Source organism: Schistocerca serialis, chromosome 5, assembly GCF_023864345.2.
Source record: "Schistocerca serialis cubense isolate TAMUIC-IGC-003099 chromosome 5, iqSchSeri2.2, whole genome shotgun sequence".
Taxonomy (NCBI): Eukaryota; Metazoa; Arthropoda; class Insecta; order Orthoptera; family Acrididae; genus Schistocerca; species Schistocerca serialis.
In genome coordinates, this window is record NC_064642.1 from 88,795,525 (window position 1) to 88,822,583 (window position 27,059).

Genomic DNA, 27,059 nt, shown 5'->3' on the forward strand with positions numbered 1-27,059 from the left:
TTCTAAAGGGAACGCCAAAATAAACGACATGGTTACTGGAATCACCGAGGAAGAATGTAAAGGATGTTGCCAGGAATTGAAATGTTCCCCCAACAAGTGTTAGCGGATTTCGTGACTGTGTTTTCGCGCAGCAGCACTGAGACGATTTTATCGATGCTTAATAGACACTGCGATTACAATGAAATTAATATCTCTATAATTCTATTATCTGTGTAATTTTAAGGGAACAAAGACCGGCAACATTTTGCTCTCTCTCGTCCTAGTCAGCCATTGTCTGGTACGGTCAACAAATTATTGCTTGTCCAACATTATGTAGAGGTTTTGTTATTTGTGCTTATTTTGCATAATAATAACTGTTTAATATCATTGTGTTTGTTATTACGACGAATCATACCTTTTTTCCTCAACTTTTTTCATGAATTATAGTTAAATGTGGCTTGGTTTGTATGGGGATGTCTGTTAGTGAATGATCGCGTATTAACGGCACCAATCAGTGTAATAAGTTTGGTTTGTCTTCATAATAGAACCTGCATCTAAAGTTTCACTTTTCACAAAACAAAATCTGATAGTTTTTACGCGTATATCACGTCCCAAAATTATATGCGCCAACAGACAATACCGGTAGAGGTGCCTAGCTAAAAAAAAGATATGAATCATGATGGTGGTATTTAAATTCCAATTTTAATATTTAAAAAAATGTTTTTACATGATTTTTCAAGTACGTAGTTTTTCTTGATTTAATTGAAGATTCAGTTAGCTAAAGCCTGAATAATATAAAATTAAATAATAATTTCAAAACAAAATAATTAAAATAAAAAATAATAATAAATTAAAAACCACCATTAAAATAGCGACTGTGACATTATAGAAAGTTTCGAAAAGTCGATCTTTTGACAAACGATGAGGACTTTCATATTGATAAAAAAACGTGCCAATATTAAAAGAAATTCCTTTTGCTGCAAATATCAAATATTCATTTTCCACGTTAGAAAGATGTTTTGCACAAGACCCTGTGCGAAATGAGTTTTACTGGATTATATCTGACAATAAACGGGAAGTGGCCTTTTTAAAGTCCCTACCTCAATAGGTATTAACGGAACGCATGTAATATCTGTTTATTGTCCGTTGGTGCGTCCGCCTGTCTGTCAAGACCCCGTTTTCTAGGGAGTGGATAGAAGCGTCAAGCTGAAATTTATGCCGAATATCAAGTTGTAAAAATTAAGCTTCTAGGCCATTGCAGTCAAAGGATACGGCCATTTAGGTTACATATTTTGACATTCGCAAACTCATTCATCAAAACCTTTATGGTACTTCACTTTGATCTAGGATCATGAAATTTAGCCAGTAGCAAGGTTTCGCTGTGTAAATACAAGAAAAAATCCGAAAATTGTTAATCTGAAATTTTTTGGTGTTTTTTGTCTGTCTATCCACGTGTTAAGACCTTTTTTCCTCGTGAATGGGTAGAGACATCAAGTTGAAATGTATGTCACTTATGTTTAGGGTCCCTTTGCGGTGTAAAAAGTTTAAGTTCCTAGGTCCATGCAATTAGTAGATATGAAAATATTATGACAGTCGCAAACTCACTCACAATAAACTATAGGGCATTTCCAGTTTTTGTAGAATCATAAAATTTGGCAGTGAGTAAGGTTTCACAATACTAGTAAAGGAAAAAATCAGAAAACTGTTAATTTTGTTATTACATCACACAAAAATATTTTTTACTGTTACAAAGGTACACTGCATTCGTAATCCATCAGAAATCACAGGAACTACTGTAGTGAATTTGATCTGATTTTTAGTAGTAGGTAGAGTGATTCATAAGCAAGATTTGTATATATAATTTATAAATATTTCGTTCTAATTCGCTGAGCAGCGATGAACTGAAATCTCCTGCCGCTCTGGGAACGATGCTTTCCCATCTAGCGGTGATAGGCGTAAGGCTGCCAAACTACCACACCACGCCGACGATAACACCACTGGTCCTTTACACAGTTTTCATTCTACCTTCAGAATTTCCCTGACACTCTATGCCTATGACGTGTACAACACCTACAATATTTCAAAACAAAGTACAGGGCCTCCCGTCGGGTAGACCGTTCGCCGGGTGCAGGTCTTTAGATTAGACACCACTTCGGCGAGTTGCGCGTCGATGGGAATGAAATGATGATGATTAGGACAACCAAACACCCAGTCCCGGAGCGGAGAAAATCTCCGAGCCAGCCGGGAATCTAACCCGGACCCTTGGAATTGACATTCTGTCGCGCTGACCACTCAGCTACCGGGGCGGACAGTATCGTGGTGACTGATGCAGGACTGCATTTCCATTGTTTGGGGTGAGGTTCTGGTATCCCATAAAATATCCGCTGAAGCGTTTCACAGAGCAGAACAGGTCTGTGGCCGGTTGTACCATTTCCTTCTGTGCAGACTGCCGTCAAATCTTACCAGTAATCGCAACAGGAACGAGAGCAGCAAAGACAACACATTTGTAATTTCCAGTTAGCATAGCACTTAATCGTTCTGTCTTTCTTTCGCTTACGCCATAGTCCCATAGTGATCGCAGGGTCGGCGTGGTTACAACGGATTTGGCAATGTTAGTTTTAGGGATGGCCGGATTCCCTTCCTGCCGCCACCCCGTACCCCCCCCCCCCCCCGCCCCCCCAGGACGGACGGAACCAGTGTACCCCAACTGCCTGCGTCTACTGTAAAGTGTGAAATAGTGCGGACATGTTTCAGATGTCTACGACGCGTGTAACTGAGGCGGAACGTGGGGACCAGCCCGGTATTCACCTAGCGGGATGTGGAAAACTACCTAAAAACCACATTCAGGCTGGCTGGGACACCGGCCCACGTCGTTAATCCACCGGGCGGATTCGATCTGGGGCCGGCGCGCCTACCCGAGTCCAGGAAGCAGCGCAGTAGCGCTCTCGGCTACCCTGGCGGGTTAGCATAGCACGTTAATATAACTCCCAAATTGATGACATAAATGGAAAAGTACAACAGCAAATGCAAAATGACACAAAAATTTCAACTTAAAATTGGACCATTCTCGAAAGACTTGGGAAGACTCTGGAGGAGAGACGCTCAGTAGCTAGGTACGGGCTTTTGTTGAAGTTTCGAGAACATACCTTCACCGAGGAGTCAAGCAGTATATTGCTCCCTCCTACGTATATCTCGCGAAGAGACCATGAGGATAAAATCTTTCCACGAACAATACAAGACCGGAGTAGAAGGGAGAACCGATAGAGGTACTCAAGGTACCCTCCGCCACACACCGTCAGGTGGCTTGCGGAGTATGGATGTAGATGTAGATGTAGATTCCCGAAAGCGATACCTTCCCAGTGTCGATATCAATAACTCACAAAAATCATCGAGATCCTTAATTCCTGGGTGGACGATCTATTTATATATAGATAATTAAGTTTTTACGGAACTCTCTGAGTGGGAACCCTACTCATCTGTTTTTTTCTATTATTTAAAACAAACACTAACTCACTGAACTGTTATATGGTTCCATTTGTCAACATGTTTTGTATTTCCACACTGACAAACGACAGCTTATAAAAAAAGCGTCTATGATGTCGCCAGATAATAGCCAAGATGGTGTAACTGGCCAACTGTCGATGAAATAAAGTATTTGCTTCAGATAAAACAATATCTCCATGTAGGGAAATGCGTTCTTTCGAGAAAAATAAACTAAATTTTCTGCTAGTAATTGATGTAACAGGGAAATTTGCAGAAGGATACATTTGCTGTAATTACGTAAGTCACAAATTCTGTCAGTCAAACGATGTTTGTTCGTATTTTAGTGTATTTCAATCTATAGTGTGTGTGTGAATTCCTAAAGGACCAAACTGCTGAGGTCATCGGTCCTTAGACTTAATACTTAAAGTAACTTATGCTAAGAGCAACACACACCCATGCCCGAGGGAGGACTCGAACCTCCGGCGGGAGAGGCCGGGTAATCGGTGACATGGCGCCTCAAACCGCGCGGCCACTCCGCGCGACCAATCTATAGTGTTATCATTTGTAACAAGAGAATCACATAATGTATTTCGTATACTGCAAAATATTTGTGAAAAATAAACACTCCCTGAACGTCGTTGCGTATGTCGCCCCTGATTAAGTACCCACGCCACGGAAGTGCCGGGATAATCTCCTGGTGGAACAGCCTGGTCGTGTTCATTGCTACGTAGCTGACCAAGCGCCTTGCGAGCGCGCTTCCTCACTTCTCAGCTCAGCACCAGCATGTTCAGTACGTGATTATTTTCAAGACGGGCGAAAGGAGGAAGGCTGTAAATAGGAGAGAAACGGATGTCACTGCCCGGGGCGTAGTGCGGCTCGCTTGAGAGTTTCTAGGATGCGGTGGTAGGAGACAGCACTTACCGGCGTTTTGCACGTGGTCTGTTACGTCCAAATGACTGTGGACCAGGTTCTGTTGTGCCTACTATGCCTTTGTCCCTGTAAATTGTTGTTTTGGTTTCTTTTCAATGATGTAACGTTAGGGTATCAGCTAACTTAGAAAAGAATCTACCTAGCCTAGCGTGTAGGCAGGGCCAGTTTAAGGTCACATATGTCAGGTAGCACTGATGAATATTGCGGAACACCCTACTAACGAACCACTTTCACCACTCACAGAACAACAGCGAACTTGGAAGAACCACTCCCGGAAGCTGTGTCAACGAACCAGGAACTCGGCCTATCGTCGACAGCTACACAGGCTCGAAAAGCAACTTAGGCGAAGATTATTGGAATGGTGTACGTAAAGGTGGGAAGAGAAGATGTCCACCCTCCTACTCCAGACAAAAGATGAATGGAAATTAGTTAAAACTATAAGAACCGACCGAACTCCAGTAAAACCAATCCAAACCCCGCAGGGACTAACCGACTAACCGCAGACCCACTGACGAAAGCGGAAACATTTGCAACAACCTTCAAACAGCAGGTAATTTTACTGAGGGAACCATTAAGCGTAGCCCAAAGACAGTACGAATATACGTCTAACCAGCTTGTGAACCGCTATATGGCAACAGACGACAGATCGCGTCCAAGACTCACTACACCAAGTCAGGCAAGAACGGGAATCAAGAAACTACAGGCGAGTAAGACGCCAGCCATTGACAAAATAAGCGAACTCCACTTGGAGAACTTGCCAAGAAAACCGCTCGTGCTGTTAACCAGAACTTACAACAGTTGCCACCTGAACAACTTTTTTTTCCATTTTTTTTTCATAAGTCCTCTGACTGGTTTGATGCGGCCCGCCACGAATTCCTCTCGTGTGCTAACCCCTTCATCTCAGAGTAGCACTTGCAACCTACGTTCTCAATTATTTTCTGGTTTTATTTCAACCTCAGTCTTCCTGTACAGTTTTTGCCTTCTACAGCTCCCTCTGGTACTATGGAAGTCATTCCCTTATGACTTAAAAGATGTCCTATCATCCTGTCCCTTCTCCTTATCAGTGTTTTCCACATGTTTCTTTCCTCTGCGATTTTGCGCAGAACCTCCTCATTCCTTACCTTATCAGTCCATCTAATTCTCAACATTCGTCTACAGCACCACATCTCAAATGCTTCGATTCTCTTCGGTTCTGGTTTTCCCACAGTCCATGTTTCACTACCATACAATGCTGTACTCCAGACGCACATTCTCAGAAATTTCTTCCTCATATTAAGGCCGATATTTGATATTAGTAGACTTCTCTTGGCCAGGATTGTCCTGTTTGCCATTGCTAGTCTGCTTTTGATGTCCACCTTGGTCCGCCCGTCATTGCTTATTTTACTGCCTAGGTAGCATAATTCCTTAGCTTCATCTACTTTGTGAGCATCAATCCTGATGTTAAGTTTCTCGCTGTTCACATTTCTACTACTTCTCATTACCTTCGACTTTCTTCGATTTACTCTCAATCCATACTCTGTACTCATTAGACTCTTGATTCCGTTCAGTAGATCATGTAATTCTTCTTCACTTTCACTCAAGATAGCAATATCATCAGCCAATCATATGATTGATATCCTTTCACCTTGGATTTTAATTCCACTCATGAACCTTTCTTTTATTTCCACCATTGCTTCCTCGATGTACAGATTGAACAGTAGGGGCGAAAGGCTACATCCTTGTCTTACACCCTTTTTAATACGAGCACTTCGTTCTTGGTTGTTCACTCTTGGCTGTTGTACATGTTGTATATGACCCGTCTCTCCCTATGGCTTACCCCCACTTTTTTCAGAATTTCGAACATCTTGCACCATTTTACATTGTCGAACGCTTTTTCCAGCTCTACAAATCCTATGAACGTGTCTTGATTTTTCTTTAGTCTTGCTTCCATCATTAACCGCAACGTAAGAATTGCCTCTCTGGTGCCTTTACCTTTCCCCAAAACCAAACTGATCGTCAAGTAGCACATCCTCAATTTTCTTTTCCATTCTTTGGTATATTATTCTTGCAAGCAACTTGAATGCATGAGCTGTTAAGCTGATTGTGTGATGATTCTTGCACTTGTCAGCTCTTGACGTCTTCGGAATTCTGCGGATGATGTTTTTCGAAAGTCGGATGGTATGTCGTCCGACTCATAAATTCTACACACCAACGTGAATAGTCGTTTTGCTGCCACTTCCCCCAATGAGTTTAGAAATTCTGATTGAATGTTATCTATCACTTCTGTCTTATTTGATCTCAAGTCCTCCAAAGCTCTTTTAAATCTGATTCCACTACTGGGTCTCCTATCTTTTTTAAATCCACTCCTGTTTCTTCTTCTATCACATCAGACAAATCTTCCCCCCTCACAGAGGCTTTCAATGTACTCTTCCCACCTACCCCCTCTCTCCTCTGCATTTAGCAGTGGAATTCCAGTTGAACTCTGAATGTTATCACCCTTGCTTTTAATATCACCGAAGGCATTGGCAGCCGTAGACTTCCGGCATAAGAAGTCACCATCATTCTGCCAACGGCCTCGTCAAAGAGGGCGAAGGAGCGGACAGAGGTTCAGGGCACTCTCTTGTCTTAGAGGTGGGAAACTGCCCCTAAAGACGGAAGAATCAACGGCATGAGGATGCAAAGGCTATGGAAATCACTGCATTAAAGACACGTAACGTGTATCCACAGGACATATGGGCTGTAATTCAAGAAGTGTCATGATGATCTCTCCATTGTCAAAAGATTCCGGAATAGTCCCTCATCCGGATCTCTAGGAGGGGACTGCCAAGGGGGAGGTGACGATGAGAAAAAGACTGAACAATCAACGACAGGATAACGTTCTACGAGTCGGGGCGTGCGTGGAATGTCAGAAGCTCCAACGTGGTAGGGAACTAGATAATCTGAAAAGGGAAATGCAAAGGCTCAATCTAGATGTAGTAGGTGTCAGTGAAGTGAAATGGAAATAAGACAAGGATTTCTGGTCAGATTGTCATATGAGTATAAGGTAATACCAACAGCAGCAGAAAATGGTATAACGGGAGCAAACCAACACCAACAACGATAGTTCAGGTATACATGCCGACGTCGCAAGCTGAAGACGAAGAGATAGAAAATGTGTATGAGGATATTGAAAGGGTAATACAGCATGTAAAGGGGGATGAAAGTCTAATAGTCATGGGGAACTTGAATGCAGTTGTAGGGGAAGGTGTAGAAGAAAAGGTCACAGGAGAATATGGGCTTGGGACAAGGAGTAAGCGAGGAGACAGACTAATTGAGTTTTGTAACACGTTTCAGCTAGTAATAGTGAATACTGTGTTCAGGAATCACAAGAGGAGGAGGTTTACTTGGAAAAGGCCGGGTGATACGAGAAGATTTCAGTTGTATTACATCATTGTCAGACAGAGATTTCGAAATCAATACTGGATTGTAAGATGTACCCAGGAGCAGATATAGACTCATATCACAATATAGTAGTGATGAAGTGTAGGCTGAAGTTTAAGACATTAGCCAGGAAGTATCAATAAGCAAAGAAGGAAGTACTAAGGAATGACGAGATATGGTTGAAGTTCTCTAAGGCTATAGATACAGCAATAAGGCGTAGCTCAGTAGACAGTACAGTTGAAGAGGAATGGACATCTCTAAAAACGGACATTACAGAAGTTGGGAAGGAAAACATAGGTACACAGAAGGTAACTGCGAAGAAACGATGGGTAACGAAGATATACTTCAATTGATCGATGAAAGGAGGAAATACAAAAATATTCCGGGAAACTCTGGAATAGAGGAATACAAGTCACTGAGGAATGTAATAAATAGGAAGTGCAGGGAAGCTAAGACGAAATGGATACAGGAAAAATGCGAAGACATCGGAAAAAGGAAGAAAAGCGTACAGCAGGCACTGCAGTCATGGACTGTGCGGCCTGGTCCCGGCGGAGGTTCGAGTCCTCCCTCGGGCATGAGTGTGTGAGTTTGTCCCTAGGATAATTTAGGGTAAGTAGTGTGTAAGCTTAGGGACTAATGACCTTAGCAGTTAAGTCCCATAAGATTTCACACACATTTGAACATTTTTTTGAAAGCATGCAGGAAAGTCAAAACTATTTTCCTACATCCTGGAAAATCACTAAAATAGTGCCTATCCCAACGCCATGGAAGGATGCAACAATAGCTACAAATTACAGACCTATTAACCTCCTTAGCGGAATGAGCAAAACCTTCGAAAGGATTAGCTACTCCCGTATCCTTGAACCTCTAGTGGCTGGTGGTACGATCCGGGCAGAACAACGCGATTTTCAACCGAAATTGTCAGCAGAGCTGCAATTGTTACGTCTAGCAGAACACATTACAAAGAAGCTTGACATAATCAGTGCCACCGCTGCACTTTTTCTTGACGTAGTAAAAGCGTATTACCAGGTTTGGGAAGAACACCTAATCCGGAAACTGGAATAACAAATGCCAATTCCATCTTGTTACATCAAACTAATTGTTAATTACCCGACAGATAGAAAAATGGTAGCAACAATCGAAGGCCAATCATCCGACGCCCATCCGGCAAGAGCGCGGCTGCCCCAAGTATCGGTTCTCTCATCCTTATTATTCAATATTTACGTCAACGAAATGCAAACAGTTGTCCGCAGCTCGTGGTCTCGCGGTAGCGTTCTCGCTTCCCGAGCACGGGGTCCCGGGTTCGATTCCCGGCGGGGTCAGGGATTTTCTCTACCTCGTGATGACTGGGTGTTGTGTGATGTCCTTAGGTTAGTTAGGTTTAAGTAGTTTTAAGTTCTAGGGGACTGGTGACCATAGATGTTAAGTCCCATAGTGCTCAGAGCCGTTTGAACCGTTTGCAAACAGTTGTTGGAGTGCAAATAGCACAGTTTTATGATGATACGGCCTACTTCACCACAGGAAGACACATCCGAACCAGTATCAGACGACTGCAAGAAAACTCGACGCTACAGCGACATGGTGCAAGATTAACAAATCACGGTTAAACCCAACTAAGACGATTGCCATTTACTTCAGTAAGAAACGCCCGCAGATGCCTGTTACACTGAGACTGAATGGACAAGACAGTACATGGAGTGCTAAGGCGACGTACTTAGGGGTTACCCAGGACAGACAGTTCTTCCTCCTTAAAAATAAAGAAGACCTTAGAAACAAAGCTATTGGAATGGCTAAGAAACTTTTCTCCTTTTTTAAAAGCTCTGACCCAAGCACCATAGCCAAATTACGACTGTATAATACCACAGTCCTTTCAGAAATGCTGTCCGGCAACTCGTTAGGAGTATGGCTAGCCAAACACAGATAAACCGCGTCCAAGTAGTACAAAATGTGATACTTCGATGGGTAATTGTTGCCAGCCGTTATACCAGAATAATAAATGAAAAGCTCTAGTTTACTTTTGTTCTGCAGTTCACTCTAGAGTAAAAGCAAAATAGCACTTTTCATTTATTATAATGTTGTTCTATCAAGAACCGACGGAAGCCAAGAACCGACGGAAGATTCAGTTAACACCAGAATGGTTGATCTATATAATAAACTCCATATGGGCACAACAAATGAAATGATTAGAAAGCTGTTGACAAAGTTAGGTAGTAAAGTAGACAACCTGAAAGACTCAATGTATCATATACGAGAGGTAGGACAATGCCGCTCCCATGGCAGCGTTCAAATGGCTCTGAGCACTATGGGACTTAACATCTATGGTCATCAGTCCCCCAGAACTTAGAACTACTTAAACCTAACTAACCTAAGGACATCACACAACACCCAGTCATCACGAGGCAGAGAAAACCCCTGACCCCGCCGGGAATCGAACCCGGGAACCCGGGCGCGGAAGCGAGAACGCTACCGCACGACCACGAGCTGCGGACATGGCAGCGTTATAAATTACCGCAACCATTAGTGCAATGAAAATGTGAACTACTACATTAACTGGAAGTATCTAACAGACCAACACAAAGGCCCTGATAAGTCAGTACCAAAAGTTTAACAAAGAAATAATGTGAACTCACATCTCTGCTTGACACAAGAAGTGTGGATCATCGTTGACGACGGGACGTCATTCCACAGGTTGAAAAAAAAATAGTGGAGCACTGATGAACTGGGGAGGCCTTTGCTCAGAAATATTTAATCGTATTTTTTACAAAATATTTTCATTAATTTAAACGCCGATGCTATTCACTTTGAGTTTTGAGGATTTTACTGCCACTGTAACAAACATTAGTCAGAACATTAAAACTGCCTCCCGTAGTTGACGTATTAACTCCATGCACAAAAGAAAGATGAAACTACTGTTCGAATCAGCAGATTGTGTTAGTGATCGTTCCCAATGAGAAAACCGTCGACGTGATGAGATGGAAATGCAATGATGTGTCAGACGGTGGAGAGCACTATAGTCACTATTAGACTCGAGGTCACTCCAAGCCTCAATTTGTTTTTTGGCAAGCTCGTACATTCATCTAAGTAATGGTGCGCTGTATAAGCGTTTCCGTCTCAGTTCAATTCAAAGAGGAACAATAAAAAATGAAGTCCACAACAAAACAATAGTAAACAGGTGGCAGATGTGCCAAAAAGTAATGACCACTTGTTTAATAGCGTGTTGGTCCATCTTTGGAATCCCAGCGATTCTGCTTGCCATGGATTAGAGTCCTTGGTAGGTTTCCGGAGGTCTGTGTCGCCAGGTGTCCAAGCATACGTCACCGATTACTATAGACTACAGGCCGATTATCTATGGGCGCAGAGATGGCGCCTGATATCATCCCAGATGTGTGCAAGCAGTTTCAGATCAGGCAGATGTGATGGCCGAGACATCAATGTGAGATCACTAACATGTTCCTCAAACCACTACAGTATGATTCTGGCCTTGTGACACGGACAGTTACCCTGCTGGAAGATGCCGTCACCATCGAGGAAGACATCAAGCGCGAATGGGAACGCGGATGGTGCGTAATGGTATTCATGTGTTGCACAGTTCTCATGGCGCTTTTGATTACAGCTACAGGTCCACTGAAATCCAGGTGAATGTTCCCCATAGCGTAATACTGCGACCAACAGCCTGTCTTTGTGGCGTGGCGGTTGTTTCGGCCAGCATCTCGCCTGGACAACAGCATATCGGGACGCAGCTATCCACATAGTGTAACAAGTAAAGTGGTTCACTCGACCTACCAACACGCTTCCGCTGATCCACGGCCCATTCTCGATCATACCGTATCCACCAACACCCTGTCGCCTAATCGTGATTTTACCGTTCTTCAACCACTTTCCGTAGACGTTCATGACAGCACCACGCGAGCAGCCGACAAGGTTCACTTTTTCCGAAAGCCCATTCCCAGACGCCGGGCAAGAGCCATCTGGACTTTGTCGAAGTCCCTTATGTCGTCGGATTCCCCTATTTGCGGCCTGTATCGTCGCTAAAATGATTCCACATTCGCCTCTGTCTCTGTTCCACTCATATACATTACTTAATGCGTCAGATTCTCGCTGTCTCCCGGTGCGTAGTGGTCATAACGACGTCTTGAGGTGTCAATTATTCTGCCGGACATCGGCGTTGTCCATACACAGTATTTCGACAACGTGACTCGTTTTCTTCATCCCGTGCTACCTTAAACTGTGAGATGAGTGGAACTGGTCCAATATTTGTGCCTACTGCCTCTCCTTTCTTTTGTCAGTTCTGGGAGTTCCATCTCCTGTCCGTCCCCACTAAAAGCGCCCTGAGACATACAGTCTTCGGCCCGGCGCATCTGACCGCGAGCTGTCGTTCCGTTTTCGTCCGGTGCGCCTCCATGGTCGCTTCTTGGCGTTCCGTCTGTGATCCTTTCCCACTAGAAACTTCCTGAGACGTTCTTCCTTCGAACTGATGCGCCTAACCGCGACCTGGCGTTCAGGTCTATGCCCGGTACAAAAAATGGTTCAAATGGCTCTGAGCACTATGGGACTTAACTGCTGTGGTCATCAGTCCCCTAGAACTTAGAATTACTTAAATCTAACTAACCTAAGGACATCACACACATCCATGCCCAAGGCAAGATTCGAACCTGCGACCGTAGCGGTCACGCGGTTCCAGACTGTAGCACCTAGAACCGCACGACCACTCCGTGCCCGGTACACTTGGTGCTCTGTCTGGGACTCGTCCACGACTCCACATTCTCAGTTCTCCTATCCAGACTTTGCTAAGACGCTATCTAGTGTCACGATTCGAGAGGTTTTTCACCACCTTTATTTCTATTGACACTGTTATAACACTGTTACGGTACCCGAAGTCTGTGCCAGACCATCCTTTTCTCGTAATTCATGGAAGATTAAATTCCAGACAATGTTCGGCGATGGTTGATTTAGTTGCCTGTCCCAGCCGTTGTGCCTCCGATGTTCTCGACTTCTAAGGTCCACTCTCCTAGTTCTTTGGCCGATGTACGACATGCCTCATTGACAAAGTGTATTATTCACGTTGTCAAAATATTGTGCACGGACGACCCTGATATCTGACAGAACATCCGACACCTCAAGATATCAACAGATACGGGGAAAGCTTGAAGAATTTCAGAGGTCACAATGTTTTGATTCATCATTGTAGATTTCAGTACTTACGCATCCACCAGTAAATTTAACCACTGGTCATCCTCTTTTGATAAAACAGGTACAGAAGGGCATTGTAGAAAAATCGCAAAGGACAATGTCAGATTCTGGATCTCTGCTGTTGGGTCAAGCGTCTCAAAGATTTCACAAGGACTTAGTTTCTACCCCAGTGCAATACCAACACAAAACAGTGTTCTTTTAGTACGTGCACTGGCAACTTACTCTGAACGTTATGCCGGCTGCCAACCATTATCTTATCGAAAACATGGGGTGCAAAGGAAATATGATGAAACGTTTCCTATCTTCAAATACTTTGTTATCTTTACAGTGATGTGGGATAGTTTCTTGACATTTTTGTACTGCACTGCATTTGTTTTATCCAGGGCGAAGTATTCGAAGATACGCTCCGAGAAAATTTGACGACGCCTTCTCCCGAGTACTCTTTTCAGTAAGTAGGAAAGTAAGGTAATCACTGCTCTAAGTTTTCGTTAGTACTCGAATCAACGTCGAACAGAATTAACAGTTGCCCGATGTTGCAGGTGCTGTCTTGTACAGATAGTGAAGAAATTGATTATAAGTTATTACAATTCACATTATAGAGAAAGTGCGTCATGTTACAAACTTACAGAGGTTACACCGTGGCAGACATCTCTTAAACTATTCATGAAGTATTATATTAATTAATTTGATAATTCCTATGGACACGTACAGTTAACGTCAAAAAGGACAGTATTAAATAAGTGCTAAGGTGCCTGCAAATTTAAATTTAGTTACCAGTTGCCAGTACTTGTGTGTCGAAAATTTGAGTTATTGCAATGTAGTGACACTCATTTGATTCAGTTTCTCATCCAGAATTTAAATATGAAATTCAAATAAGCTAGATATAAAGCTGGAGTGGTTGTGGCCCTGTCTTTCACCGTTATATAATCACACAACAACATACAAAAATCGTATAAAATTGTCTGTTCCAAAATATTGAACACAAAGACACACAACAACGAAGCCAACTAATTTTGTAAAACTTTTCTTAAAAAAAGTAATTTGAGTATACGTTTTTGTAGCATCGATCCACAACACCGGTTTACTCACAACACGGGAAATGAAATGTAACATTAACACCAAAAGAACAGAAACGGATTCACTTTTACGTTCGTGACGGCACAATCACACTGTAACCATACAGTCATACTACATTATTCATAGCTAACTGGAACAATATCATCTACGAAGGACAATCTAGTGGTAATTCAGGTGATTAAATATTAACATAACAATGACTAATTATTCTAATTTTATACAGTACATCAGTACAGAGGAACAGATTTAAGTTTGGGTAAAATGTTCTGCATACACAAAAACACAGCAAAAATTTATTTAAGCACTATATTATTAATTAAGCTGTGTATTAAGTTACTGAGTCTACAAAACTGAGTAGGGTCTAACTGAGGTATAACAATTCCTTAACACGTTACGTAGAGCGTCTCTAGCTTCACCAATGAGCAGTTTCACACTCGCTTAATCATAATGCATTTCCTCGGGCAGTGGTGTGGGCATCTTCTCCGTTCCTATAATCCTCTTGATATTGCCCATTTACAAAGCTCAGCAATCTGTCAAACATCCGCTCGAATTCCTCAGTAGCCACATTCCTACTCCATGTGTTCATCATGCAACAAGCATTTTTTCAGACTAGCTTAGAAGCCTGGTATTGTCTGGGAGAATGGAGACTACGTACCTCTTCCCAAGACCTCGTAAATGTGAAATTTATTTTTTACTTATAAAGCTTTTGTGTATACAACGTTTGAAGTAGGGCATTATAGCGTTAGGGACATGAGCAAAGAACTTGTTTGCATTGCTAACATGAGAGAGAGGTCCACGCCCGTTGCACATGACGTCTGGTTTTGTGCTTTGTTTATGGTCATGGCATAACATAAACTCAGCGAAGAATTCTACACGTTCAAAGCGAAACAACAAACTGGTAGGAATATTGGGATTTTGGATGTACAAATTCGCTCCGCTGCCCCCCAGACCGTTAAAATTTCTGCTTCGACGGTGTTACGCTGGGAAGAAATAACTGGGAATCAAGCTATCTGAGCAGCGAAGTAATGCATGGAGCTCTTGATTAGAGTTAAGTCGCAACGTACTTTCGGAAGGAATTTCCAAAGCGCGAGTTAAAGCCTGATGTTCTCAAGCTGCAGAAAGTCTCGCTAGATGATATCCATTGGATTCTTGAGACCACGTAGTCCTCAGTCTCTTACTTTGTCTGGTGTATCCAGAAAGATTCGACCATTTTCTAGGCATTGTTATCAATAAACAGTGTAATGAGTAGACACCCAAATCACAAAATAAACTTAAGAAATTCGTTTTTCCCTCCTATCGAAAGAAGAAAAGCAATATCATTAAGTTTTTAATACACAAAGCTAAATCAATAAGTACGTTTATCCTAGCCAAGCAAATTCGATATTAGTTTATAATAATCAAGATAAGATTACAGTGCTTAATTCGTCAAGATAAGAGTGCGGTGTTTAGTTCTATCACTGACATAATTTCCGAAAATTCTTCTGTCACTGAGAAAAAAAAAACTTTCCTAGGAAAGAAGTCGCAAACGAAACTATTGAAAGGAGCTAGCAATCTTATTAAATTTTTAATACTCAAAGCGAAATCAGTATACGCGTATATCCTAGCCAAGTAAAATTGCTGTTACTTTGTATTCGTCAAGATAACGTTGCAGCCACTAATTTTGTCATTGACATAAACTACCGAAAATAAATCTGTCGCTGAGTTAAAAAACCAGCATCCCCGTCATTTGGCTCTTTGGTGTACTACGCCGTGATCATTAAATATCCGAACCACTGACACTAAGCTGAGCAGAGGATTTTAGATAAAACTTTAAAATAAAATATCTTTTTCTTCATCATTAGATTTTAATGAAGTAAACCCTACACGTTGCCCCAAGCTACACTCAAGTTTGATGTGAAGACCCTATGAAATAATCATATTATTATTTATATGGATATAGAAGCGCTATAATGCTTTACTGACTACTTGCAAAATAAGTTTTTTAGAAATATTTTCCAAAATACACGTTTTCATTTTTTTAATACATTTATATGGCAAACGATTTTACATATAAACACTTAAAATCTGAATACGACAATTCACAAAAGTTTAAACTGACATACTAAAAGGTGTTGAGTTACACAAACGGCCAACTAAAGGCGTTACAACCTTATCAGCTCGCGTGCTCCCTGATTATCAACGACGCTCGCAGACCCAGACAGTCACCCATTCAAGCCCAACAGGCTTAACTTCTGTGATCTGACAGGAATCGGTGTAACCACTGCAGCAAGGCCGTTGACTTTTTAGTATTATAAGACCTCTGATAAAAGAAACACACTAAAATGTCACAACACACCGTTTGGGAAAACCAAACTTACATCATGAATAGCGGTGGAAGCTGGAAACCTAACACTGCGAAATTAGGCTGCAGAGAATGAGCACGCTGGCGTACCTGCATGGCCTAAACTTTATAGCAAGCAACTAAGTAAACTTTACAGGCATACGGTGAAACATTTTATACAAACACACTGTAAAGGCACAAAGAGGAAGAAACCAAAATTAATGAAAGGAATCTAAAGCAGAACCGCTGGAAAGCATGAAGTGAGTTAGATTATTAGTAACATTGTCATATAAAAATGTGAGTTCGTTTTTCACCTGACTGTAATAATCCGTAGGGATATGAATTGGAACCATCATATAGGCTATATGCCTGTGTGACTGTCAATTAAACAGGGAAAAAAGAAACTGCTTCACACTGCAATTAAAAACTCTTGATTTTATTGTACCACATCGATTTCGAAGGCTTCCAGCTTCTTCATCAGATGTACCTAATACACACATTGGATCGCAGCGCTGTATGTTCAGCTTTGGAACATGTCTGACCTGATATCCGTTATCCTTTAGTAAGGTGCACCAAGCTCGAAGTGATGCTCCGAGCGACCTACCACATCCGATAGTGGGACTATAGGTCTGGAAATCGATCATAGTATAATAAAATAAGGGCTTTTAACCTGCAGTCTGAGGCATTTTCTTTTTTTCCCTAATTAATTCGCACGACTACGTTCTCAATAGCTCCATTGTTTATAAATGTTTGGATCAATGTTTCTAAGGCAAATTTTTTTATCTTCTCGTCCTTCCTCTTGTCACATTCAGTTTCTAGCACTGACTCAGCCATATTTCCTGCACAATGTTTCGCATTACGATTCCGTAAAAGGGCGCTGTTGATTCTTCGTCTTCATTCTCCAGAACGGCTGCTGAGCAAACACTGACTTGGCCGATGGTTTTTCCATGTCTACAGGTGAAACTGATTGTGGCGGCGGTCCTGTTCTCCGCTGCTGAGGCGGGATCCAAAGGAGACTACAAACAGTGAGTAGAGTCACCACTATCAACTTCTTTAACCATTACACTACCAATGGGACGTATGTGTTCGACGATAAGGTATCAAGCTCTATATGAGACGACTGTGTGGAACTGCACGCCATACAGCAAAGTGCCACATATCAGTGGATAGGTTTTGAGTCGTAGTACATACCATCGTATACGAACACCAAGGGGCAGGCGTGTCAGGACATGTACGAGAGAATCCTGAAAAGTAATGCCACCGAATTTTTTATGTGACAAACTTTAAAGCCTTTTAAATAAAACAAACTTTATTAACATTCTACATCTTCTTTCTTGAAGCCTAAAGATTTATTTCTCAAAAAAGTCATCTTGATGACGACTCGCTTTTCCCCCAATGAGAGACCAGTTTGTTGGAACCGTTACTGTAGCATGTTTGACTTTATTGACGGAGCCACAACATCACCTCTGCTTGCACGGCTTCATCGCTGTCAAAGCGTACTCCCCGAAGGTGTTATTTAAGTTTTGAAATCAGATGAAAATCGGATGGGTCCAAGTCCGGGTTGCATGGAGGATGGTCGATGACAGTGAACCCGAGGCATCGGTTTGCTGCAGATGTCGTAGCGCCCGTTGGTGGTCTCGCACGCTGAAGGAGAGGGTGCTCTGTGTGTGGACGAACTATTCGGATTCGTGTTTCCAGTTTTTTGAGGCGTTCGCAACATGTTGCAGAGTTTATGGTTGTGCTTTTAGCCATGAATTCCAAATGCACCAGAACACTGTTAATATGACTCCACCTGCTGATGGTACGATTTTGAAATTTTTTGGCGTCGGTGATCCTTTGTGGCAAAACTCCGCTGACATTCTCTTGTTTCCGGGATCAAAATGGTGGACCCAGATTTCATCACCAGTCGCAGTGTTGTTAAGGACAACCTCACATTTAAAAAGCAAAAGAAACTGTTGAGAGATGGTCAATCTCCTCCATTTCATGTCAAGAGTGAGCATTCGAGGCACCGACCGTGCAAACAGTTTTCTGTACCGTAGTTCTGCAGTGAAGGCCCGTACACGCTCTCCTGGTATGTCACACTTACCTGAGAGGTGTGCTGTGTTATCCGTGATTTTCTCTGATGAGTTCGTCAACCCGATTCCGCTGAGTCTCGTCGGTCGTCCACTCTGATCCGTGCCACACATGTTAAGGTTAGCACCATCGTGTCCTTCATTACGGGCACAAACAACCCAACGTCGTAGACTACTGATTCCAATACAATAATCACCGTACACAGTTTCAATTCTTCTACGTATTCCACTTGGAGACACCTTCTCTGCCGTTAGAAACTCAGTTACAGCGTGCTCTTTCTCACTCATCGACATATTTACGTTGCACACAGCTATCGAAAATGGTTCAAATGGCTCTGAGCACTATGGGACTTAACATCTGTGGTCATTAGTCCCCTAGAACTTAGAGCTACTTAAACCTAACTAACCTAAGGACATCACACACATCCATGCCCGAGGCAGGATTCGAACCTGCGACCGTAGCGGTCACGCGGTTCCAGACTGAAGCGCCTAGAACCGCACGGCCACACCGGCCGGCCACACAGCTTTGTTACACGCTACAATTCGGAGACCTCTAGTGGCAGAAAGTTTCAATTTGCAACGAAGCGGGAAAGCTGACTGAGTAACAAGCATGACACGTAACATCTCACCAGATGTTGAGAACAGAGGATTTCATAGGAATTACTTTTCAGGACGCTCTCATAGACATATCAGCCCTGTGTTGTCACGTAGAGTTAGTGGGCGCCTGCAGACAGGCAACTCAGTGAACGGACTTGCAGAGCGGGTTGCTGTCGCTCCTTCCCGGATAGTTCGTGTCAATGAGCTGTACGCGAGTATTGACGTTTGCCACGTCACAAAGGGTGCCCCTACTGTGCATCTGTAATGTGAATTAAGAACTTGAAGAGATTCTCTATCCACTGACGTGTGTCTGTTTTCCGTAAGCCTTGTAGTTTTTGGACAATCGTCTTCTGATATGCCAGGGATACACTGTATGACCCATCCCTCCCTGTGTTGGGAAATATTGTTTCATATTGTTACCTCTGACTACCACATTAACTGAAATAACCGTATATTAATCTGTTCCACTGCGAAAAGTGAAAAGCTTAACCAAACATCACTAGACGTAATTCTTTTGGATATTGTATCTCTTCTTACTTCCAATTTTGACTATCAGATGCAAATCTGGCGATGGCAATGCAAGAAAGACGTATAGAAATGTTTCCATATCTAATGGATTAGGAACGGGACGTGGGCAGGAAAGATCAAACAAGTTAGAAAGACCTATTGCAGATTCCTGACGCTTACAAAATTAGTTCAATATGAGCACCGAATCCGTCGAAGAGATGCTGTACAGCGACAGATTCGCACCTGGTGGCCAAAAATGGAATTTGTTTCAGCGTAAATCGATTCCGCATTAACGCACTAGCATACGTACCAAGATTCGCTTCCATACAATAATTACAACCCATAGTGGACCTCCGTGAGTAGCTGCTCGTTTATTATAACCAACCGGTATTTGTTTACATACCTCACATTATTATGGTGTCAGCTTTAAGTGTGCCATACATACTACAGCTTGTCATCTGAAAATGATGAAATGTTTTTTATTTTTTGTCTGCCGTGCGTTTCCGACTGAGAATCACTACCTATCACATTATTTGTCGTTTTACTTACGGTTTTTCTATCTTTTAGTGTTCACTTGTCTGTGTTGTGTTAAAGTACTTTCACTACTGGCCATTAAAATTGCTACACCAAGAAGAAATGCAGATGATAAACGGATATTCATTGGACAAATATATTATACTAGGACATGTGATTACATTTTTACGCAATTTGGGTGCATAGATCCTCAGAAATCAGTACCCAAAACAACCACCTCTGGTCGTAATATCGGCCTTGATACGCCTGGGCATTGAGTCAAACAGAGCTTGGATGGCGTGGTACAGGTACAGCTGCCCATGCAGCTTCAACACGATACCACAGTTCATCAAGAGTAGTGACTGGCGTATTGTGACGAGCCAGTTTCTCGGCCACCATTGACCAGACGTTTTCAGTTGGTAAGATATCTGGAGAATGTGCTGGCCAGGGCAGCAGTCGAACATTTTCTGTATCCTGAAAGTCCGTACAGAAGCTGCAACATGCCATTGTGCATTATCCTGCTGAAATGTAGGGTTTCGCAGGGATCGAATGAAGGGTAGAGCCACGGGTCGTAACACATCTGAAATGTAACGTCTACTATTCAAAGTACCGTGAATGCGAACAAGAGGCGACCGAGACGTGTAACCAATGGCACCCCATACCATCAAAGCGGGTGATACGCCAGTATGGCGATGACGAATACACGCTTCCTATGTGCGTTCACCGCGATGTCACCAAACACGGATGCGACCATCATGATGCTGTAAACAGAATCTGGATTCATCCGAAAAAATGACGTTTTACCATTCGTGCACCCAAGTTCGTCGTTGAGTACACCACCGCAGGCGCTCCCGACTGTGATGCAGCGTCAAGGGTAACCGCAGCGATGGTGTCCGAGCTGATAGTCCATGTTGCTGCAAACGTCGTCGAAGTGTTCGTGCAGATGGTTGCTGTCTTGGAAATGCCCGCATCTGTTGACTCAGGGATCGAGACGTGGCTGCACGATCCGTTACAGCCATCGGATAAGATGCCTGTCATCTCGACTGCTAGTGATACGAGGCCGTTGGGATCCAGCACGGCGTTCCGTAATACCCTCCTGAACCCACCGATTCCGTATTCTGCTAACAGTCACTGGATCTCGACCAACGCGAGCAGCAATGTCGCGATACGATAAACCACAATCGCGATAGGCTACAATCCGGCCTTTATCAAAGTTGGAAACGTGATGGTACGCATTTCTCCTCCTTACACGAGGCATCACAACAACGTTTCACCAGGAAACGCCGGTCAACTGCTGTTTGTGTATGAGAAATCGGTTGGAAACTTTCCTCATGTCAGCCCGTTGTAGGTGTTGCCACTTGCGCCAACCTTGTGTGAATGCTCTGAAAAGCTAATCATTTGCATATCACAGCATCTTCTTCCTGTCGGTTAAATTTCGCGTGTGTTGCACGTCATATTCGTGGTGTAGCAATTTTAATGGCCAGTAGTGTATTTAGTCTGCTGTTGTAGTTACTTCCTGTTAACACGCATTTTGTACAATTTGGCATCCAAACAAAACGTTTCTGATGCAATTTCACATGTTGTTGAAGATATGTGGTTTTTATTTGTTTCGTTTCGTGTTTGTTTGGGTGTGGCGTGCCAGTTCAAGTGGTGTTATCGACTGAGATATTTAGCTTACGTGTGTGTGTGTGTGTGTGTGTGTGTGTGTGTGTGTGAGAAGAGACAGACAGAGCGGAAGGGAGAGAGAGAGAGAGAGAGAGAGAGAGAGAGAGAGAGAGAGAGAGAGAGAGAGAGAGGAGAGGAGAAGAGGGGTAGGAGGAGAGAGGGAGGGCCGAGAGAGAGATAGGTTGAGGAAGTGAGTTATGGGGAGGCAGGCAGAATGAGTGGTGTGGTTTATGGGGAAGAGAATGTGATTTTAGAGGTGACCATATACTGACTCGAGGAGTGTCTCCTCGACGAGCATTCAGTGAACATTGCTGCTTATGGACCTCCGCTGCGCGAGCTTGATTCATGCAGCCATGCTGACTGCTGTTCTCGGGCGACGGAGGGTGGAATTTGCACGCCAGTAACGCATATAGACGTTCACTGAGTGGCGACCGGTGGTGTTTCCAGATGAATCTCGTTTTATGCTTCATCGGACAAATGGATGTTGGCGTGTAATGCATGAAATGTCTGAAAGCAAGCGTCTCGTAACAATCTTCAGAAGGGTCCAGGCTGGAGGAGGGAGCATTATGGTCTGGGAAATATTGTCGTGGTATTCCCTGGGTAATTCTGGTAGCCACAACGGATCGCAGAAGTATGCATCTACATTTGGGGATCATGTCCACCCCTATATACAGTTTGTTTTCCTCGGCACGATAGGAGGGCAATGCAACGTGTCACACAGCTCGCCGTGTACGTGCGAAGAGCACCAGGATGCGTTTACTTAGCTTGCACTTATCGGGAATCTCTCGCCCAACGTAAAGTCCCGAGCGACTGGAAAAAAGTGCAGGTGACGCGTGTATATAAGAAGTGTAGAAGTACGGATCCTCAAAATTACAGACCAATATCCTTAACATCGGTTTGTTGCAGGATTCTCGAACATATTCTCAGTTCGAATATAATTAATTTCCTTGAGACAGAGAAGTTGCTGTCCATGCATCAGCACGGCTTTAGAAAGCATTGCTCCTGCGAAACGCAACTCGCCCTTTTTTCACATGATATCTTGCGAACCATGGATGAAGGGTATCAGACGGATGCCATATTCCTTGACTTCCGGAAAGCGTTTGACTCGGTGCCCCACTGCAAACTCCTAACTAAGTTACGAGCATATGGGACTGGTTCCCAAGTATTTGAGTGGCTCGAAGACTTCTTAGGTAATAGAACCCAGTACGTTGTCCTCGATGGTGAGTGTTCATCGGATGTGAGGGTATCATCTGGAGTGCCCCAGGGAAGTGTGCTAGGACTCTTTTGGATAGGGTGGACAGCAATGTGCGGCTGTTTGCCGATGCTGTTGTGGTGTGCGGGAAGGTGTCGTCGTTGAGTGGCTGTAGGAGGATACAAGATGACTTGGACAGGATTTGTGATTGGTGTAAAGAATGGCAGCTAACTCTAAATATAGATAAATGTAAATTAATGCAGATGAATAGGAGAAAGAACCCTGGAATGTTTGAATACCCCATTAGTAGTGTAGCGCTCGACACAGAGCGATATGAAGTGGGACAAGCATGTAATGGCAGTTGTTGGGAAGGCGGATAGTCGTCTTCGGTTCATTGGTAGAATTTTGGAAAGATGTGGTTCATCTGTAAAGGAGACCGCTTATAAAACACTAATACGACCTATTCTTGAGTACTGCACGAGCGTTTGGGATCCCTATCAGGTCGGATTGAGGGAGGACATAGAAGCAATTCAGAGGCGGACTGCTAGATTTGTTACTGGTAGGTTCGATCATCACGCGAGTGTTACGGTAATGCTTCAGGAACTCGGGTGGGAGTCTCTAGAGGAAAGAAGCGTTCTTTTCGTGAATCGCTACTGAGGAAATTTAGAGAACCACCATTTGAGGCTGACTGCAGTACAATTTTACTGCCGCCAACTTACATTTCGCGAAAAGACCACAAAGATAAGAGAGATTAGGGCTCGTACAGAGGCATATAGGCAGTCATTTTTCCCTCGTTCTGTTTGGGAGTGGAACAGGGAGAGTAGATGCTAGTTGTGGTACGAGGTACCCTCCGCCACGCACGGTATGGTGGATTGCGGAGTATGTATGTAGGTGTAGATGTAGATGTGCCTCCAATACTGTCGTCCACTGTACTGAAACTAGGATGAAACTAGGCACTCCAATGTGCGGAGTTTAAGATCAGCAAGTAATGGGTGATTTCTGTTTATGAGCTGAGGACATTTTATAAGTATCGCCCTTTCCGCTGCGCAGTGTGCACTTCAAGATCTACGTGCCGAAGTTCATCAAGCACAAGCACCACACGAAGACGGTGCTGATCCACGCGGGAGGCGGCGGCGGCGGCGAGTCGGTGCACATTGAGGGCGGCGGCCACCACGGCGGGGGCGGACACGTTCAGCTGCCGCAGCACGGCTTCAGCTTCGGCGGCGGTCACGGCTACGTCATGGGCGCCATCCACCACGTGCCTGACTCCGGCCACGGGGGCGGCATCATCGGACACGGATACGGCGGTGCGTATCCCGCCACTGCAGTCAGCTCCTCCTCCTGGTCATACATAATCTTCATCTTACCTCTCCTTTCTTACATTTCATGCCGCTTCCTTTTGCCAGTACTTTCTGCTCCATGACCCTTCTCTTACTTTCTCTACTTCCAATTGTTTCTCGTAAATCTTTGTTCCTCACAAATCACTTCCTTCTCCCTCACCTCTCTGTCTCTTCTTACTTAATTTCTTCGTCTTCTTATTCAAGTTTCCCGTTCATATTTTAACTTTCTCTTCCTCCTCTTCAGACTTTTTTATTCTTTTTACTTTTCCTCCTGCTCAATGTTCTCTTTAGTTCAGTTCATCATCTCCTGTCGCTTATCTATTTCACCCTTGCACGTCCCCTTCCACCTCCTCCTTTTCCCGCTCACCTTCTTCCTTCTCATACCTTAGTTTCCATTACATACCTATTCTTCACAATCATTTCCCTTCCAATTTTCCTCATTATACCTGCTCCTCTTCCTTACATCTCCTGCTTCTTCTGGTGTCATTCTCAGGGGTACTGTCCTGCTATTTCTTGTGTACGACTTCACGCACAACAGTAAGGAGAGCTGGATTACAGTGGTGTGGCAGCTGTCGTCATAGGAAAGCTGGACACGAGCAGAAATGATTACCGAACAACCGAACACAGTAAACAGAAGATTTACTCAATTTGCATATGTCCAAGTGTTCGAAGGCTCATTACAAAAAATGCAGCAGGAAATAGAGTCCAGCTCTCCATGTCCACAAGGAAGAGCCTCTCTGTACTAAGTATGAATGATCGAGTGGGAGCCGTGATGACGTGGCGTCAGCCTAGCATCGTAGGAAAGAGGCCCAATGTCTATAAGGAAGAGGCTCTCTGTACTAACAAGGGAACCTCCCCATCGCACCCGCCTCAGATTTAGTTATAAGTTGACACAGTGGATAGGCCTTGAAAAACTGAACACAGATCAATCGAGAAAACAAGAAGAAGTTGTGTGGAACTATGAAAAAAATAAGCAAAATATACAAACGGAGTAGTCCAGGTGCAAGATAGGCAACATCTAGGACAGTCTGAGCTCAGGAGCGCCGTGGTCCCGTGGTCAGCGTGTGGAGCTGTTGAGTGAGAGGTCATTGGTTCAAGTCTTCCCTCGAGTGAGAAGTTTAATTTTTTATATAATCAACTTCGCTCTCCAAAATTCCAGGACATGTTCAGATTTGCTTGGACATATGCAGGATTTGACGGTCTACACCCGGAAAAATTTGAAAACGCTAAAAACATATGTTTTAACAGAACACAGGGAAAACTGTGCGACAGTGAAACTGTTGCATTCATTTGTTGCAGTTTATGTGACAAATTCTTATGTTTTCATAACTTTTTTGGGAGTGATTATCACATCCACAAGAAAACCCAAATCGGGCAAAGTAGAAGAATCTTTTTACCCATTCGCCAAGTGTGCAAGTTAGGTGGGTCGACGACATATTCTTGTCATGTGACGCACATGCCGTCACCAGTGTCGTGTAGAATATATCAGACGTGTTTTCCTGTGGAGGAATCGGTTGACCTATGACCTTACGATCAAATGTTTTCGGTTCCCATTGGAGAGGCAAGTCCTTTCGTTCACTAATCGTACGGCTTTGCGGAGCGGTCGCAAAACACAGACACTAAACTCATCACAGTGAACAGAGACGTCAATGAACGAACGGACAGATCATAACTTTGCGAAAATAAAGAAAGTAAAATTTTCACTGAAGGGAAGATTTGAACCAAGTATCTCCCGTTCCGCACCTGCTCACGATAACCGCAGGACCACGGCGCTCCTGAGCTCACACTCTCCTTGATGTTGCCTGTCTTCCGCATGGACTACTCAGTTTGTATATTTTGCTTATTTTTTCATAGTTCCACACAACTTCTTCCTGTTTTCTCGATTGATCTGTGTTCAGTGTTTCAAGGCCTATCCACTGTGCCAACTTATAACTAATTCTGAGGGGGGTGCGATGGGGAGGTTCCCTTGTAAGTACGAATGATCGAGTCGGAGCCACGACTAGGCAGCTTCTGAGTAGATCGCAGCGAAGAGGCTCCAAGTGCGAGTGGGTGTCTGGCTGCCGCCTGCCGTTCTATATCGCGACGGCACAGGGCACTCGTTGTGCAGAGCCACTAGGGGAATGGGTCATCAGGCGTGCTCCATTGGGTCCGCCAGATCTCACACGACGGCTGTCACTACCTGACAGGAACTTGCAATTCCACTGCAAATTAAAGGCGCTGATAGGATGGTATCGATTTGTGATACCACAATGTTCGGGTGTATTCTGTTTTCGATGAAATCACTCCAATTGTCATTAAAACGCACACACAAACACATACACACACAGTCACACACATACACACAAACTTAGTGATTATGCTAAGAGCCGGCCGCGGTGGTCTAGCGGTTCTGGCGCTGCAGTACGGAACCGCGGGACTGCTACGGTCGCAGGTTCGAATCCTGCCTCGGGCATGGGTGTGTGTGATGTCCTTAGGTTAGTTAGGTTTAAGTAGTTCTAAGTTCTAGGGGACTTATGACCTCAGATGTTGAGTCCCATAGTGCTCAGAGCCATTTGAACCATTTTTGATTATGCTAAGAACAGCAAAGTCGTGTAAGAAACTGCCTGAATTCGGAAAAGTGTCATTATCGGCTGCAGTATAACTTGATACTGGGTGGGATTAATAATGAGTATATTAATGGCATCCTTGTAAATATCAGTCACGGAAAATGTTCACCTCCGCTTGTATTGATGCAGAAGGGGAAAAAAATTAGAAATGTGCTTGAAGACGAATTGCTAGGATAGTCTGAAGAGGGG

At 43.6% G+C, this 27,059-nt stretch overlaps 1 protein-coding gene across 1 annotated transcript in view; it reads left to right on the top strand.

The window, feature by feature from the left end:
• LOC126481296 (uncharacterized) overlaps positions 1-27,059 on the top strand; it is a 55,033-nt gene that overhangs the window by 6,451 nt on the left and 21,523 nt on the right. The window contains exons 2-3 of the mRNA XM_050104944.1: positions 17,336-17,403; positions 23,975-24,231. Of these exons, the coding sequence (XP_049960901.1) occupies positions 17,336-17,403; positions 23,975-24,231 (325 nt within the window). The remainder of the gene's footprint in view (positions 1-17,335; positions 17,404-23,974; positions 24,232-27,059) is intronic.